The sequence below is a fragment of the Vicugna pacos genome, chromosome 17, assembly GCF_048564905.1.
Source record: "Vicugna pacos chromosome 17, VicPac4, whole genome shotgun sequence".
NCBI lineage: Eukaryota > Metazoa > Chordata > Mammalia > Artiodactyla > Camelidae > Vicugna > Vicugna pacos.
The window spans coordinates 3,300,878-3,319,680 of NC_133003.1; the positions used below are offsets into that span (position 1 = coordinate 3,300,878).

The 18,803-nt window shown below is 38.7% G+C and overlaps 1 protein-coding gene across 1 annotated transcript in view; it reads right to left on the bottom strand.

Annotated features, from left to right (window-relative positions):
- LOC140686675 (serine/threonine-protein kinase Nek10-like) overlaps positions 1-18,803 on the bottom strand; it is a 95,002-nt gene that overhangs the window by 20,837 nt on the left and 55,362 nt on the right. Inside the window, 4 exon segments of the mRNA XM_072940887.1 lie at positions 1,423-1,523; positions 3,398-3,427; positions 11,124-11,264; positions 11,364-11,401. Of these exon segments, the coding sequence (XP_072796988.1) occupies positions 1,423-1,523; positions 3,398-3,427; positions 11,124-11,264; positions 11,364-11,401 (310 nt within the window).

Here is an 18,803-nt window from a genome sequence, read left to right on the forward strand (position 1 = left end):
TGGGGTGGATTTACCACGTGTGACCTGCACACTCACTCCCTGAGTATTCAGCAAGAACACTCAGAAGCTGCTCCCTGCACGAAGGCACTGAGAAAGACATCCAGGAGGGCAGCACCAGCATCCCTGAACACCTCTGTGGCTGGTCTCCTTTGTAGGCTGGGTAAGACACGGTCAGTATGTGATCCCAACAGGGATGATGTGACCCCAGAGAAGCAGGGGCCAAGAGGCGGCACCTGACCACCAGTAACAAGTTGGGGGCATTTACCAGAAAGGGTGGCAGGGATGTATCCTGTTAACTAGAATGCGTGGCCCACAGAGATCACTGATGGCCCTTAACTGGTTGGGGTGTTCTTGTGAAGGAAACAGTGGTCCGCCTACTAGAGCATTCCTTAATCCATATGACAGAAAAGGAACTCTAGTTCTGCCAGACAAAAATGTGACGTGAGTGGCTGCTGCCTCAGTGGAGAGTCACAGCCTCTCACGCAGTTTCCAGAACTCAGTCAGTTCCAAGACCTACAGCCCCTCGATTGGCGGGAAAGCTGAGGCTCCTTGTGGAAGGACCCTGAGCACTGCTGTAAGTATGCAATATAAATTTTCCTCCAAGCCTTCCCCAAATGTTTACCAGAGACCCCCCAGATGTTTACCAGAGTGACTGTTCACTGAGAACAAGGAAATCCACAGGGTTTTAGGGAAGCTCAGACACCAGCAATCAAGTGACTCTAAGTCCTACGGTCTTATAATGTCACTGCAATACACTAATCCAAATAATTTCTTGTTTGTTTTGTTATGTTTGCTTTTGGGGGGCAGTAGGCATATTAGCCCGAGTTAGACTTACAATGGGCCCAGCTGTTCCACTTGCCTGGCGGGATTTCTCTCTACTACTTGAATGTTTAGTTGGAGTCGCCATAATTGGCAACAGACAGAATCACCAGACTGGTTGTCTGAAACTTAGCATGAGGCAACGTTTGTATGTTTTGCTCATCGATATGTCTCAAGTGCCTAGAACAGTGGCTGCTACATAGCAGGCACCTAATAATTGTATGTCAAATTAAAGAAAATGAATGAGTGAAGATGTATAATCTTAAACTTCAAAATAATAGTCACTTTCTTGTCCAAATGTCTACACTTATTTGTCTCTAAAAGTTTATTTTCATATTAACAGGACATTACCTTTGGTAAATGACCATTCAAGTTGCTTATCAAGACACAGATTTATGTAAATAATGTGTAGCCAGTGCTTGCTTTCCCAAGGCCTAAGGGTCACTGAGATTTAGGAACAGTTTTGCTAAGCCAAAATGTTCCCAGTCATATGCAGTTGGAGGAATTAAGAACAAGCATGGCTCTAACTGAAAGTTCCACAAAGCAGTTGTGCCCCGAACTTGTACGTAAAATGAAAAGGAAGGAAGAAGTTAGCACACTGACCTGAGTGATGTAGATGATTTTGTGCAGCTGGATTAAGATCTCCTGGATGGGGTCACTGATCTGACGTACTTTCCTCTGGGACACGGCAATTCCTGCAGATGCTGTGGATGACAAATTCTCCAGTTAGTTAAGACCCTGGTTTTCCCCTTCAAAAGTGGCATTTGTGGGAAATGGGGTAAAATTCTGAAAAAAATAAATAAATAAAAGATTTAAAGTAAAAACTTTCATCCTACCAGTGAGACAGTATGTAGAGACCTTGTAACACTTCAATATCTTACGACACTGGAGGTGTAATCCCTTCCCTCTATCTCTCAGACTTCTAAGTAACATAATGATGTCATCATTTATAAAATCTGAAAGACTGTTTTTCACTTGGGAATTTTGCCTGCAATTACATTATGCTGCCACAAGGAGTCAGTGGTGTCTTGGCTACTGTGGTCATTGAAAAGCTAGGTTTCACATATATGCAGTTAAGAGACTATCATACTTAAAATTTTTAAATTCATTATGCCCTCAATAACATAAAAAACTAATTTATTGAAACTACCCAATGAAAATATTGAATAGACAATCTTAGCAAACAAAAACCGAAAAAATTCTGATTTATAATAATCAAGGGTTTGAAAATCATGTTACTTTCAAACCTGTGATTATCACAAAGTATACTTTTCACTTTCATTTCTCTTCAGGTCTAAATAAGACACATATAATTTTTCCTGAATTCTCATCAGAGCACCACATCACGTTCACAGTTCAAGACTAGCCTGGTGTCCAATTGCATAAAAGCTGCTTTCCCAGATTCAAATGTCAGAGTCACACGTGGCCTGTTTTTAACTTTGAGGAATGTAAAGCTATTTAAAGGAATGACCTAGCCCCCTAGATCAGCCACAAGGCCACCTCTGCCTCCCCTCGCCCTCAGATCCACACTGGAGAAAGTGGAAGACACTTCAGATACATGGATGTAGGCTGTCCTCTCCCCACCTTCATGCTCTTTCCCTTCCTCCCCAGAACCAGTTGCACACTTTCTGAAACAACGCTTTTCTTGCCAGTTTCTCTTCATTCAAAGAAAAGGTGCAAGATCTTTCTTTCCTTACCTCCACACAACCTTGAAATTACAACCTTGAAATCAACCAGTCTGTATAAAATTAAATGTGAATACAATCATTGCTTCAGCAACAGCTAGGATTTTGAAAAAATGATTCTTATAGAAATGATTTCTGGGAAAGCTTGCATAAAAACTTTAGTTTTCAAAACATTTAAAGAGAAAATTTAAGGTAGTCATTAAAAGAGTCAACTTTTTTTTATTAGCATAGGAAAATTTATATCTAGAAGACAAACCCCAAAAGAGAAAATAAATGGAACATTTAAAGAAATGTTATTTTCTTCATGGGTATCTTTCCTGAGTTTGTTGAGACATTCATTCAAGAAATAATCTAGCTCTAGTTTGTGTACATTTAATACCCTGTTTAAATGTTTGAAATTTAAAGGATCTACATCTGCTAGGCACTGTATCTAACTCCTTTTAAGTATCAACTACTTGATCGTTTAAAAGATGAGGTTTAATAAATTACCCTTAGGGTAAAAATGTGATGGTAAACCAGAGAGGATTAAGGTAGTTCAAAAATAGAAAGCAGAGAGCTGGAGGTATCTGCTCTGGCCTGCAGAGATGGCAAAGTGTACGTACATTGTATTTCCCACAGTTGTGCTCCTTTGCAGAAATAATTCTTAAAATGTAATTGTCTAGACTGATACCCAAAACTAATGTGGCCAAGTTGACGCTGCTACAGGAACATTAGCTCTGCATTTTCAGAAACCAGAGGGACTGGTTTTTGATCAGTTTTATGCTGACTAGTTTATGTTCCTGGCATGTGGACTTAATGTTCATAGGTAATGAGTTAAAATCTGACAGCATGGCAGAGAGTTCTCAGATTTGTGATGACACTTTGAGTGGGGTGTCACATGGCTTTGACTCTACCTTGCCACAGGAATGTGCTCATCTGTGGCCCTACATGCAAAAACAGAGATTGTTAGCTGGAACTCCTGCCTTCTGAACTGCTCAGTTATGCAATGTAACTTAAAATCATGTTTCTTAAGGCCCTTGACCACTACGCTGTCAATCCCAGTAAGTCTTTGACTTTTGAAAACAGTTTTGATTGCTTACTGTCTAAAAAAATAACTGAAAAATATGTAATTACACATGCCCACTGTAAAATGACCAAACAAATGTGAAACAACGTTAAGTGTCACAGAAGCAGCTCGAGGCTCCCTGCAGCCACCACCCACCAGCCACCTCCCCTGGAAGTAATCTCTGCTGTTAGTGTGGCGCATTGCCTTCCGGTTGCTCTTCTGTCCATTGACATACTTAAGTGTGTATCTTCAGAACAGTATTTTTCAGTCTGTAGTTGATTCTTAAAATCAGTTTAACGAGTCATGACCAGCATTTTGAAAAAAAAAATAAAGGGAATGGAATGGGATGAAAAGAAATAGAACAGGACAGAAAAAATTCAGAGTGCACTGCATGAAGTAAGGGCCCACTCAGTCATATAAACTGTGTATCTTACTGAGGGTCATTTCCAAAACGACTTTGAAAGCCACTGCTGTTGAAAATCTATAGTATTACCTCATGTTTTCCTTTCCTCTTTTGCAATAAATGGTGACATATCATAAGACCGTTTTACAATTTTTTAAAAAAATATTTGGGGGGTAATTAGGCTAATTTATTTACTTATTTTCTTACTAGAGGCACTGGGGGTTGAACCCAAGACTAATGCAGGCGAGGCATGCACTCTACCACAGAGCTATGCCCTCCGCCATTACAGTTTTTATCTTCAGTCTGTCACAAAGATTCTTCTTGTCAACACGCAGTTACAGCTCATTATTTATAACTGCTACTGAGCAGTATGACATGTTCTGAATGCATCATACTTTCTCAGCCACTTCTGGGAACTTAGCTTGCTTTTAATTTTGTTCTAAGTGATGCTACAGTGAGTATACATGCACATGCCGCATTGTGCATAAGCACAAGAAGTCTTTTAGAGTAAATGAGGAGAAATTAAATAGCTGAGTATAGATATTTCCTATATTAACAAATACACTCTATAGTGGATAAATCAATTTGCACTCTGACCAGAAGACAATCCATTTTTCTACACCTTGATCAACACTATTATCAAATGCTTCGATTCTGCAAATCTGATTTTGTTTTATTTTGCATTTATCTGAATGCTGATGAGGTTTACTGCACTTTGGTGAATTTTCTGTTTGGGTCCCAAGCTTCTTTTTTCTTACTGATTTGTAAATACTCTTTACATTGTCTGATTACTACTCCCTTTATTGTATTTTACACTTTACCTGTGTTTTTACCTAATCTGCTATTTCTTTTCAACTTAAAGGGCAGTTCCCAACCCCATTACCTAGACTACAGGCAATTTGTAATCTCGCCACCAAAACAGTGTCTCAGCTCCCTGCTGCTGCCGTATCGTGACAAGACAGGATGTCATGACTACTTCAGCACTCTGGGCTGCTCTGGCAGGATTACTGAGATGTGAGTGATCACAGGGGTTAGAGTTGGGGAGAAAGAGTTAAATCTGAGACTGGTAGTGATGGGAGTTTGGCTGTAACGTTTGCAAGTCCTCTTGATTTCCTGAACAACTTCAGCTAATACTGGGTAGGAGAATTATTATTCCTCCTTTTCTATCTTATTAAATCATTGCTCTTTTTTTTTATTCCCCATCCCAAAATGTGTATTTATTTAGGTCTTAATAATTTTAGGAAAGCAAAAATGATAAAAATTCACATAGATATCTTTTAAAATTTGTGTTCTTTAGTTAAATATTAGTAACTACCAAAATTGCAGCAAACGTTAGCCACATCATTTTGAGTTTTAAAGCATTCTCTCAATCTTTCAGTTTAGCACACTGAAAATACTATGCATCCTAAATACTCAAAAACATTGCAACCCGTGTTTACATAGACAATATTATTCTATTTTTATTAAAACAAACTTCCCTTAAAAAGACATCATAGAAGCTGACCATATTGCAATGTCAGATCTACAGAGTATGTCCATGATTCATATCTATGTGGTTCCTATTGCAAAAGATAGACAGTATTTGGTCTCATTAAAATTTAAATGAGATCCAAGTTTAAAATTGGAATACTCCATGTTCCTTTTATAGTTTTGTTAAAATAGTGAACCTTATTATGTTTTTAAAACTTAGAAGGAAAGTACGAAATTCACTGTAAGAGGCAATTTACTTAAAGTGTCAAAAATTGTATTTACTAGCATAAGCATGACATTAGACAGCCAGCATTTCCCTCTGGGGTGGCAGGAGGACCCGGAGGAAGACCAGTGCTTTGCTAGCATGGACTTGGGCAAGGTGCGGGGGAGGGTTTTACACATTTCATCTCATGTCATCCTAAGAACCGTTCTGAAGGTAGTCATTTTTATCCTCATTTTATAGATGACTGAGATTAAGAGAACAGTCCAACCAAGACTGCAGAGCTGGGATATGAAACGAGGCGGCCCCTTAACACTACCCTGACTCAGCCTCCTGACTCAGCACTGGGAGACTGTGAAATCATGGACATTTCCTCAGGTTACTTCAAATATGAAATAATATTTATGCTCCTTCCCAGGCCTGAAATACTATTCCTCTTCTTAAAAGGAGTTGCTGTGTTTAACATGTTTTACCTGTACCTTTGAACATTTAATGGTCAAGTCTTTTTGGAAAACAGGTACATGTAATAAACTGGAAGTGTGGGGTCTCTGCAGCTGTGCAGTGCACACCAGTCTGCCTTATCATCTCATGGCACATTACGGTGGCCAAGTTAGTTGCCCATTCCTGGTGCTTTGAGGCATGATTTATATTATATATCCCATCTCCTGAAACTACAATTCACAACACAAGCCCAGAGCTGTTAAGTACTATAAGTTGAATAAAAGATGGATTACATACATTCCCCCAGTTGACCAAAGGGTAGTACCAGCCTATTTCTGAATTCTCTCTGCTAAGCGTTGGGAATTTTTGAACAACTAGGGAAGAGAGTTTCAAGCAGGAGCTCCTTGAAAAAGTAAAAAATATTTTCCCTTTGTGAATGGGGCCAAAACATACATGGGTTTCTCAATATGGGACGAACCACCCTGCTGAAAGACCGTACAACCTTGTAAACTTAAGGACGGTGAACAGATTTGCTCTGGCCTCTTTCCTTTCCTTTTGTAAAATGCAATAAAGGAACTCAACTGTAGTTTAAATCTACAAATGCTCAGCAGTCAATCTCTGCACAACAGTGTGGAAGGCACCAGAAGTTGGGCCAAGAACACTGAACTCACAAGGGGTTCTCGGGAGGTCCACCTGGAGAACCACTGGATGGGGGACAGAGAGTTGATGCCAAAGTCCCATTTGAGAAGACCATGAAGAATGAGTACAATTTTAATAGGTGTATTACTGGGGTTTGGTGTGAGGGAAGGTCTATTTTAGTGGCAGCTTCTGAGTGAGAGGAAGTTCCAGCAAAGGACAGGAGTCAGCCAAGTGCCCAGTCTGTCCTGCGTTCAGGACCATGGAGAGGTACAGTCCTGGGTGAGCTGAAGGGGTAGTCAGGGGCCATATGAGACGGTGACCTCAGGCAAGATGATCTCATGAGAAGAGGCTGGAGCCGAAGCCAGGCCCGTGTGGAGCAGCACATGGTGACTGTGGGGAGCAGGAGCCCAGGAGGGGCTGAAGCTCCGACCTGAGTCACTGAGAGAACGACTCTCTTGGAGGAGAGTGGGGAGGAAGTGAGAGAGATGATGGCGGGAGTGGAGGTGGGGGCGGCATGGAATCCTTCCCAACACAGACCACCAGTAGCTCCACAGTAAGGAGAAATGATAAGCAAGAGACTCGACAGTCTGGGCCCAGTGCCCCCACCGCGTGCTCCCTGGCATAACTTCCCATGGGACGGCAGGAAGCTGCGTCAAAGCCTCAGCCCTTCTGTTTGGTATCTAGACAAGTGGGGGCACTGGGTAGATGGGTGGGGAGGGGGAGGATGGTCCAGAAGATGGTGTTATGCCCACCTCCAGCATAAAGGGGTTTTACTTCCTCTAAGTGAGTGCCAGCAAGGAACCGGTTAGAACCCAATGGTGTAACTGCATGGCAGTGACAAGGACCTAACCTGACATGACCCGGTGGTCACTGTAATATAATTGGCACTGCAGCTTAGGCCCCCCCATGGGTTTCTCTGTGTGTATCATGGGTAAGGACATGTGCAAAGGGGATAAACATGACTGGGCATTCCAGGGGCAAGAGCTGTCAATCAAAAGATCACCTCTAAGTGAGGGTAAAAGAGGAGGGACAAAGACCATTGCTATCTGCCCTTGGATCAGCCTGCCTCCTGTTCTTAGGGGTGTACTTTCCCTTCCCTAAATAAATCCTTTACAATCTTTTCTGCACAAACCACCATCTACTGTCTGTATTCTTATCTTTCGAGAAATACAATAACTGGGGTCTTTTCCCTGCCCCTTTGGGAGTAACACCTCCTTTCATTCCAGCCTCAGGAACTAGCTGTTTAAAGGCCAAAGAAGCAAGGCTGCTTTGAGGCCCTTCAATCTTGAATTCTGGCAGAATCATCTTTATACAATGGGCTGAATCTGTGCGTGTGTACAGATTAGGGTTTCCTCCAGTTCCAAACTCTGTGTCTTTTGTTATTTTTTTTCAAAATATATCATCTGAGCATTTTTAAAGTTGCTAAGTCCCTTAAAATGACTACCTAGTACACATGGCAAGATGCTATGTGGAACATTCACTGCTGTATTATTTCTCACACTCACTTTTGACCTCAGGAGACTCCCATCATCAAGAAGCAGAGCGTGAGGCTAGCACCTCCCCAAGACGGGGAGGAGAGAGGAGCCAGGGAACAGAGAGGGTACATTCCTGGGCTTTAAAAAGCAATGTCTAAGCAAAAGGCAGAGAGAGTCAACAGACCTACAGCTGAACAAACTCTTCTTCCTGCCCCTTCTGGGTAAGAGAAAGCTTCTCCGAGGAGGGAGGACGAAGGAACAAGGAGAAGAAAAGAGAGTGTCAGAAAAGATTCAAGTTCCAGCTCACTTTGGGCCAAGCCTGGGGTGGGGGCTGTGAGATGGGCAGAGTGGCTGATGGGATTCTCTCTATGTCTGGGGGTTCAAGAGTGGTAAGTCTGGGGCCTGGTCCCCACAGGGAATTCTGGGGGGTCAGCCATGCAGAAGTGCCCTGTGTCATATGACACAGGATGGAACAGGGCAGTAAAGATGGCTTCCTGGGGTGTCAGAGCAGCAGGGCTCTGCTCAGCTCCCACATCTCCACGTCTGGAGAGGTGGGGAAGAACAGGCCAGACCTCCTAGACCCTGGGGAGGTGAATGGACAGAGTAAGTGCTACAGAGGTCCTGCCTTCATGTAAAGGGGACACAGGCCCGAATGGAAACGTGGGCTGTGATTTGCCTGTAGGCTAACTGATTATGTTTTCTGATGTGTGAAATAGGGTCTCAATAGAAAAATTAAGCTCAGTTTTGGGGAAATGTTTTACAGACAGGTTTATTTTTCCCCCCCGAATTTGTGATCAAAAAAGAACATATGCATTTGGTTTAGTTCATATCGCCTGGCCCCTGCCAGGCCTAGTTTTTCCTGGGATATGCTACCATCACTAACAGAGTCGTACTGGCTCCCGTTATTCCTACTAGAGGGAACTTTTTTCTCTGAAAGTCAGTTCTCTTGAAGAAGCTCAGAATTCTCCAGGAGAAAATACTGTGGTGGGAAAATACTACATTCAGCACTACAGATGCAAAAGCTAACCAAGCTACGGGAGTTTGGCAGTGCACAAAGTACTGCTGTATCACCAGAGCATGAGCCAGAAGTGCGCATTTACAGGTCAACACAGGCAAGATCACGTTCCAACACAGCCACCTGGCCCTCTAAGATAACAGTTCCCACCTTTGTTCACACAGAAAATGATGCTCATGCACTAGATACAGTCTTGGGAGCATGTCCAGGTTTTGACAAAATTCTCTCCTCCCCAACACTTTTTTTTTCCCTCAGAACATTCAGGCAATACACGACCCTAGCTGTTGGTTATGCATAATGGAATGAAGTCTGGTATGCAGATGAGGAAATCGAAGTGGAAGGGGCTGGTACCAGTTTTTTATGACTTGATAAAGCAACCAATAGTCCAAGTTTACCTGCAGCATTTAAAAATGTATGACTTCTATAATATGAAGAAAAACCATTTTGTATTAAGATGAAAGAAAACAAAGACTTTGGCTTTTTTATTTGAAAGTGAGATAATTCATAGATAGTAACCCAAATTTTCCCATATGCATCACAGTGTATTCTCTAGTATTAGTAGAAACTAATCATTCTTAATAGGGAAACTTCAGCATTCACTGACAACAATTAAGATGCTATATATATATAATATATAATATATATTTTATATATTTATGTATTATTTTAAATAAAAATACATGAATCAGTAAATTTTTAAAAATTAGACAATATTACAAACTGTAGGTCTAAGAAATATATTACATGTGAACAGTGATAAATGGTTTGTTTAAATATCCAGAGATCGCTGACATCAAGCCAAGTCTCAAACCCAACACTCCCTTCAGGAAAAGCAATTTCTATTAGGAGTCACAACAGAACTTGAAATTGCTTATCTATGTATGTGTTCTGTTCTCACTATTATAAAGCCAATCAACAATCATTTTAGCTTCATGATTATGTTATGAACTTACCTTATGCCAAAATAGCAGGCGTAGAGCATGGTCAACAGACAGTTTTGAACATCTTAATAACAAAGCCATCTTTTTTTCGCATCTATGCTGATGGTGTAAATGGCCCCAAACTGTCAGTAACTCTTCCAAAGCACATTTAATAAATGTGGAGACATGGACTAATATTACAGTAAATCAATTCACATCTCCTATGTTCACTATACCTGTTAACTCTACAAAAAAAATGTGAATTAAGGAAGCCAAAGTGAAAACAGTACCCAGAAATAATTCTGAATTAACCAAAGTAGTAAAATAGAACATTATACTCGAGAGTCATACACTCATACATATGTTTAAAGCACAATCACTAATTTTTTTCCCTGAATTGTCCAGGTTTAGCTAAAAACTTACTATTACTGTTGAACTTTGGTCCTCTTTAACAGAAATTAGAAATATTAATTCACATACTTTTTTTCTCAAACCATTACTGTAAAATTTTATATCTTAAGAATCCATAAATTTTACATTCCTTGAGAAACAATATATAATATTGTTTTAATCAAATTTACTAACTGTAAAGAAGTATCTGTGTCAGAGTAAAGGAGATAAGAAAAAGATACGCTTTACTCTCTTGTATCATTAGGTGTAGGGCTCACATAAGTATGTATGTAAAACACAATTACTACTTTTTGTTAGTAGGTATGCACTGTCAGCCTCAAAATTCAACTGGCTAACATTCCTACAAAGCAAAAATGCAGCTTTTAGAAAAACAACCTACACTAGCTCATTAAATAAGTGAACACAGAAAGCATTTAGACTCTGTTATCTTGCCAAACTAATAATGGTGGAAAATGAAACACAACTCTCCTGCTCTTTGTAGGAAAATTACCTCCCAAGCATCATTCAGACATTTCAGGCCCAACCATCAACCTTCTCCACCCACGTGCATCTGACATCAACTTGACCTAACGGGTACTACCATGGTGTCTGAGACTGTGAAGAATCACAGCAGGGAGGCTGTGGGCCTGCCACCCTGTCACTACCTTGGCCTCTAGCTCCTTAATGTGGGCCCTGAGCATGAGGGGTGGCACTTTCAGAAGCAGGTCAAGAGGCAGCAAAGCTGAAGAAATAAAAGGGGGAAAGATATGAGACTTTAACATACAATACATTGAATTTCAGGGAGGTATGGATGATTTTACTGCCACCAACACTAAATTACCTGGTCTTGGTCTTGATCCTATTCCACCAGTGAAGTCTCTGAAAACAGAATTAGAAGGATTTATTCAACTTGGATTGTGACTAACATTTACTGAAAACCTATACCCCACTATGGTTCACGTGTGAACATAAAGGTACTTTTCTCTGAGGATGGTCTCAAGAGTTCAATAAAGAGTGAAAATAAACATATTTGAAACCAGAGCAGAGCAGACACTCTATGACCAAGGCCTCTTCCTTCCACAGTTGTTCATAAGCTCTAAGAATGATTCCAAGCCTAAATCTTACTACCTTGAGTGATTTTCTTGTCACATTTAAAATCAAAACAACTCATTTTGTATTAGAAAGAAGTGACATTTAAAATTTTACATGTAATATTTTCCATGCTTTAGTTCTGCTGTCTTGAAGAAGAAATTATCACTATTCCTATAAAATGAGATGAGTTTTGCATTTAAGATGACTATATTTTTCCTTAATTCTCCAGTGTTATTAACATCATTCATTTGCCCTACCCTAAAATTCTCGATTTCCTGATCATTTTGCAACTTGGTGTCAGCGCATTCCACCTAGTGGAAGAGGCATTAGACCCTACAAAGGGGAGCCATGAATAAACTTCAACCTTGTTTTTTTCTCTACTGTAATCAAGTCAATTTATTTTTCTTTTTAAAATTTTTAATAGACTTTATTCTTTTAGAGCAGTTTCAGGTTCACAGCAGAATTGAACAAAATACAGAGCTCACACATTGCCCTCCCCACCCACACGTATATACTCCCCTTCCCTCAATATCCCTCATCAGTGAGGCATATTTGGTACAGTCGATGAATGAACATGGGTACATTATTTTCAACCAAAGTCCATAGTTTACATCAGGGTTCACTCTTGATGTTGTATATTCTATGGGCTTTGACAAATGCATAATCACATGTAGCCACCACTAAAGTATCATACAGAATAATTTCATTGCCCTAAAATCCCTTGTGTTCCATCTATTCATTCCTCCCTCCCTCCCTCTCCCCAAACCCCTGGAAACCAGGATCTTTTTATCGTTTCTGTAGCTGTGCCTTTTCCAGGATATGATTTGGTTGGAATCATACAGTTTGTAGCCTTTTCAGACTGGTAGAGCCAATTTCTTACCAGTTTTTTTTTTTTTTAGTGAGAGAAGAATCACCTATGCCCTGACAAGTTATGAGAAACATATTTCAACTTAATGCAATGCAACAAAGGTGCATCAAATATCTGAGTGGAGTGGCAGATGCCTACACAAGCAGTGCACTGAACCTCTGTCCATATATGGACCACATCTGCTTCAGCTCTCCACTCCTCTGGGGAAAAGGGCCTGTGCAGGGAGGAGGGAAAAAAATGCACTTACAGGAACAGATCCAGCCTAAGCTTGACCCTCAGGACTTCTGCTATGGCAACTTGGGAGCGGACCCCACCCCTAACAGGGCAGTGATGGCCACTGAGCCAAGAGGAAGTCCTGCCTCAGATCTGGTGCCAGCTCTAGCTCTTCCATCTCCAGCCCCACCTCCTACCAAGGTGATAGCTACCAGTACACCCTGAGGAAAGGGGTGAGTTGCAACAACATCAATTCCAGCTCTCCCATAAGAGGCCCTGGGCACATGCAGTTTGCATGGAGATGGTCCCACACAAGAACACCCATCTCAAGACTGCAGTGGATAACTGTCTCATCTCAGTTTGTTGAGGCAGAGAGAAAGTTAAGCAAACTAAAAAGTCAGAGGAACTACTCTCGATTAAAAAGCAAAAGGAACCCTGTGAAAATAAATAATGAAACAGAAATAAACACTAAATCAGATATAGAATTCATATGTAGGTAATAAAAAAGTTAACTGAATAAAGGAAAATAATTGATTTCAACACTGAACATTTTAACAAGAAATTAGAAATATAAAAAAAAAGACTCAACCAGAAATGAATGACTCAATAGCTTAAATAAAAAAACACACCAGAAGAAATAAACAACAGACTTAGTGATAAAGAAGACACATAAATGATCTGGAAGACAGAATAATGGAAATCACTGGATCAGACAGCAGGAAGAAAAACACATTTTAAAGAAGAGTGTAATTTAACAGATCTCTAGTATAAAATTAAGGATTCCAACTTTCACATTATACGGGTTCCAGAAGGAAGGGGGGGATCAAAAAATACTTGAGGAACTTATAGCTGAAAACTAAAAAAGTGAACAGATATTTAGGTACAGGAGCACACAGAGTCTCAAACGAGATGAAACGAAACACCAAAACATAGCATAACTAAAATGGCAAAAGTTAAAAATAGAGTTTTCTAAAGGTAGCAAGAGAAAAACAGTCGTATACAAGGGAATACCCATAAGGCTATCAGCTAATTCTCTGCAGAAATTTTGCAGGTCAGAAGAGAGTGGCATGATATATCTAATGTACTGAAAGGGAAAAACCTGCAACCTAGGGTACTCTTCCCAGCAAGATTATCATTTAGAATAGAAGGAGAAATAAAAAACTTCTCAGACAAGCAAAAACTGTAAGAATTCAGTAATACTAAACCTACCCTAAAAAAAATGTTGAAGGGTCATTTCTAAATGGAAAAGATGCAAGAATCCACCAGAAAAGGAAAATCACAATAGGGAAGGCAAATAAATAAAAGGATTGATGATACTTAAATAAGAGAATACAACACAGATTCAAAAAAAATAAATTATTTTTGTGAAAGCAATTATAACTACAATTAACAGCAAAAGGATAAACACGAATATGTAAACTAGGACACCAAAATACATAATTTGGGGATAGGGTGGTAAAAATGTAGATCTTTTAGAATGTGTTTGAATTCACATGACCATCAGTTTAAAAAAAGTAGATACAGTTATGGGTCAATAAACTTGAAAACCAGGGTAACCACTAAATGAAAACATACAGAAGATTCACAAAAACCAAAAAGAAAGGAACTCAAGCATAATACAAAATGAAACCATCAAACCATAAAAGGAAAAACAAAATGAAGAAATGATGAAAGAAGAATTACAAAGTCAAACAGATAACAGGGTTTAACATGAAAAAAGCACATACCTATCAACAATTACTATAATGGCAATCGATTAAATGCTTCAATCAAAAAATATACAGTGGCAGATTAGATTCTTAAAAAAGGACCAACAATATGCTGCCTACAAGGGACTCACTTCAGGGTGAAAACCATACAGACTGAAAGTGAGGGGATGGAAGAAGGTATTTCATGCAAACAGAAACTACAAGACAGTGAAGGTAGCGATACTTATATCAGACAAAATAGGCTTTAAAACAAAGTTCATAAAGAAAGGCAAAGAAGGATATTGCACAATGGTAAGGGGTCAATAAAAGAAGAGGATATTATACTTGTTATGATATATAGACCCAATTTAAGAACATCCAAATACAAATACTAAAAACAAATACTAACAGACATAAAGGGAGAAACGGACAAGAAAACAATAACAGAAGACTTTAACACCCCACTGACATCAATAGACAGACCTTCCAGACATAAAATCAATAAGGCAACAGAGGGCCTAAAGGACAAAATAAGCCAGTTGGACTTAACTGATATCTTCAGGGCACTATGTCCAAAAAAGCCCAGAATACACATTCTTTTCAAGACTGCATGGAACATTCTCTAGAATAGACCAAATATACTAGGTCACAAAATAAGCCCCAACAAATTTAAGAGGATAGAAATTGCAAGCATCTTTTCTGACCACAACAGTATGAAACTAGAAATCAACCACAGAAAGAAAGACAACGGGAAAAAATGAACACATATACACTAGATAGCATTCTACTACAAAACCAATGGGTCAATGATGAAATCAAAGAAGAAATCAGAAAATACCTCGAGACAAATGACAACGAAACACAACCTCACAAAATCTCTGGGATGCAGCAAAAGCAGTTCTAAGAGGGAAGTTCATTGTAATGTAGGATTTCCACAAAAAAAAAGGAAAAATCTCAAACAACCTAATATACCACGTAAAAGAATTAGAAAAAGAAGAACAAACAAAACCCAAAGTCAGTATAAGGAAGGAAAGAGTAAAAATCAGAGAGGAAATAAACAAAATAGAGATAAAAAAATACAAAGGATCAATAAAACCAAGAGCTAGGTTTTTGAAAAGCCAAACCAAATGAACAAGCCTCTAGACCAGCTCACCTAGAAGAAAAGGGAGAGGACCCAAATAAAATAAGAAATGAAAGAGGAGAAACAACAACTGATACCACAGAAATAGGAAAAAAACTGTAAGAAAATACTACAATAGTTACATGCCAACAAATTAGACAACCTAGAAGAAGTGGGTAAGTTTTTAGAAACAGCCTGCCAAAACTGAGTCAAAGAGAAACAGATTAATTTGAATAGACCAATCAGTAGAAGTGAAATACAATCTGTAATAAAAACAAAACTCCCTGAAAGCAAAATCCAGGGCTGAACAGCTTCACTGGGAAATTCTACCAAATAAACAATGAAGAACTTATATTTATCCTTCTGAAACTTTTCCAAAAGATTGAAGAGGAGGGAACACTCCCAAAGTCATGCCACGAAGCCACCATCATTCTGATACTAAAACCAGACAAAGACTACAAAAATAAAGAAAATTATAGGCCAGTATTTTTTTATGAATATAGATACAAAAATCCTCAACAAAATATTAGCAAACTGAATCCAACAGAAAGAGGATCATACACCATGATCAAGTTGGATTCATTCCCAGGATGGTTCAACATACACAAATCAATCAATGTGATACAGCACATTAACAAAAGACAAAAACTACATGATCATCTCAATAGATGCAGAAAAAGCATTTGATAAAATTCAACATCCACTGATGACAACTCTCACCAAAGCAGGTATAGAGGGAACAAATCTCAACATAATAAAAAGCCATTTACAACAAACCCAGAGCCAACACTACACTCAACAGTGAAAAGTTGAAAGCCTATCACTAAATTCAAGAAACAAGATGAGGATGCCCATTCTCACCACTTCTACTCAATATAGCATATAAAGTCCTTGCCACGCCAGTCAGACAAGAAAAAGAAACAAATGTATCCAAATTGGAAGGGAGGGGGTAAAACTCACTATTTGTGGGTGACATGGTACTCTATATAGAGAAACCTGAAGACTCCACACAAAAATCATTAGAACAAATGAATTCAGCAATGTAGTAAGGTACAAGATTAATATACGGAAATCTGTTGCACATCCTTACACTAACAATAAAATAGCAGAAAGAGAAAGTGAAAAAACAATACCGTTTAAAATCACACCAGAGTATATATCTGGAGGGAACTCTAATGCAAAAAGATACATGCCCACCAATGTTCATAGCAGCACTGTATACAACAGTCAAGACATGGAAGCAACCTAAATGTCCATCAACAGATGACCAGATAAAGAAGTTGTAGTATATTTATGCAATGAAATTACTCTGAAATAAAAAAGAATAAAATAATGCCATTTGCCAGCAACATGGATGGACCTAGAGATCATCATTCTAAGTGAAGTAAGCCAGAAAGAGAAAAGAAAAATACAGTATGATATTACTTATATGTGGAATCTAAACAAAAAAAGACAAAAAAGGACACTACGAACTCATCTACAAAACAGAAACAGACTTGCAGACTTAGTAAACAATCTTCTGGTTACTGGGGAAAAGGGGTGGGAAGGAATAAATTTGAGGGTTTGAGATTTACAAATGCTAGCCACTGTATATAAAAATAGACTTTAAAAAAGTTTCTTTTGTATAGCACAGGGAACTATGTTCAATATCTTGTAATAATGCTTAATGGAAAAAAATTAAAATGAATATATGTACATATATACATGACTGGGACATTGTCCTGTACACCAAAGATTCACATTGTAATTGATTGTACTTCAATGAAAATAAAATAAAATCACACCAGATTATAAAATAGAATAAAATATAGCTAGGTATAAACTTAACCAAGGATGTGAAAGACCTATATGCTAAAAACCATAAAGCACTGATAAAGGAAATGCAAGATGATACAAAGAAATGGAAAGATATCCTATGTTCTTAGATTGGAAAAATTAATATTGTCTAAGGGCTGTACTACCCAAAGCATTCTACATATTTACTGTGATCCCTACTGAAATACTCAGAACGTATTTCACGGAACTAGAACAAACAAACCTAAAATTTGTGTGGAATCACAAAAGACCCAGAATTATCAACGCAATCCTGAGGAAGAAGAAGAAAGCTGGAGGCATAATCCTTCTAGACTCCAGACAATACTACAAAACTTCAGTAATCAAAACAGCCTGGAATTAGCACAAGAACAGACATATAGCTCAATGGAACAGAATAGAGAGCCCATAAATAAATCCACAATTGAGAAAAGAGTGGTGCTGGGAAAACTGGACAGCTACATGTAAAAGAATGAAATCAGAACAATCCCCCAGACCATGCATAAAAATAAACTCAAAGTGACTTAAAGACATAAATATAAGACATGATACCAAAAAAATTCCTAGAAGAGAACATAGGCAGAATACTCTTTGACATAAATTGTAGCAATATCTTTTTGGATCTGTCTCCTAAGGCAAAACAAAGAAAAGTAAAAATAAACAAGGAACATGATCAAACTTAAACGCTTTTGTCCAGCAAAGGAAACCACAGACAGACAAAATGAAAAGACAGCCTATGAAATGGGAGAAAATATTTGCAAATGATATGACCAACAATGGGTTAATATCCAAAATATACAAAAAGCTCGTAATACTCAGCATTTTTTAAAAAGCACATACAACCCAATTAAAAACAGGAAGAGACCAGAATAGACATTTTTCCTAAGGAGATATTCAGATGGCCAACAGGCACATGAACAGATGCTCAACACCGTTAATCATCAAACAAATACAAATCAAAACCACCATGAGATATCACCTCGCACCTATCAGAATGGCCATTATCAAAAAGTCTACAAATAACAAATGTTGGACAGGATGTGGAGAAAAGGGAAACTTCATAAATGATTTTAGGAATGTAAATAGGTGCAGCCCCTATGGGAAACAGTATGGAGGTTCCTCAAAAAGCTAAAAATAGAACTACCATGTGATACAACAGTTCCATTCTTGGGTATGTATCCAGAAAAAAAAACATTGAAAAGATACATGCATCCCAATGTTGAAAGGAACAGTATTTGCAATAGCCAAACAATCCATCAACAGATGAATGGATTAAGAACATATGGGGGGTGTGTGTGTGTGGGGGTGTATATTCACATATATGAATATTATTCAGCCATAAAAAAGAATGAAATTGTGCCACTTGCAGTAACATGCATGGATGTGGAAAATATTATGCTTAATGAAATAAGTCAGATACAGAGGGACAAATACTGTATGCTATCCTTTTACGTGGGATCTAAAATATAATATAAACATTTATGTAAA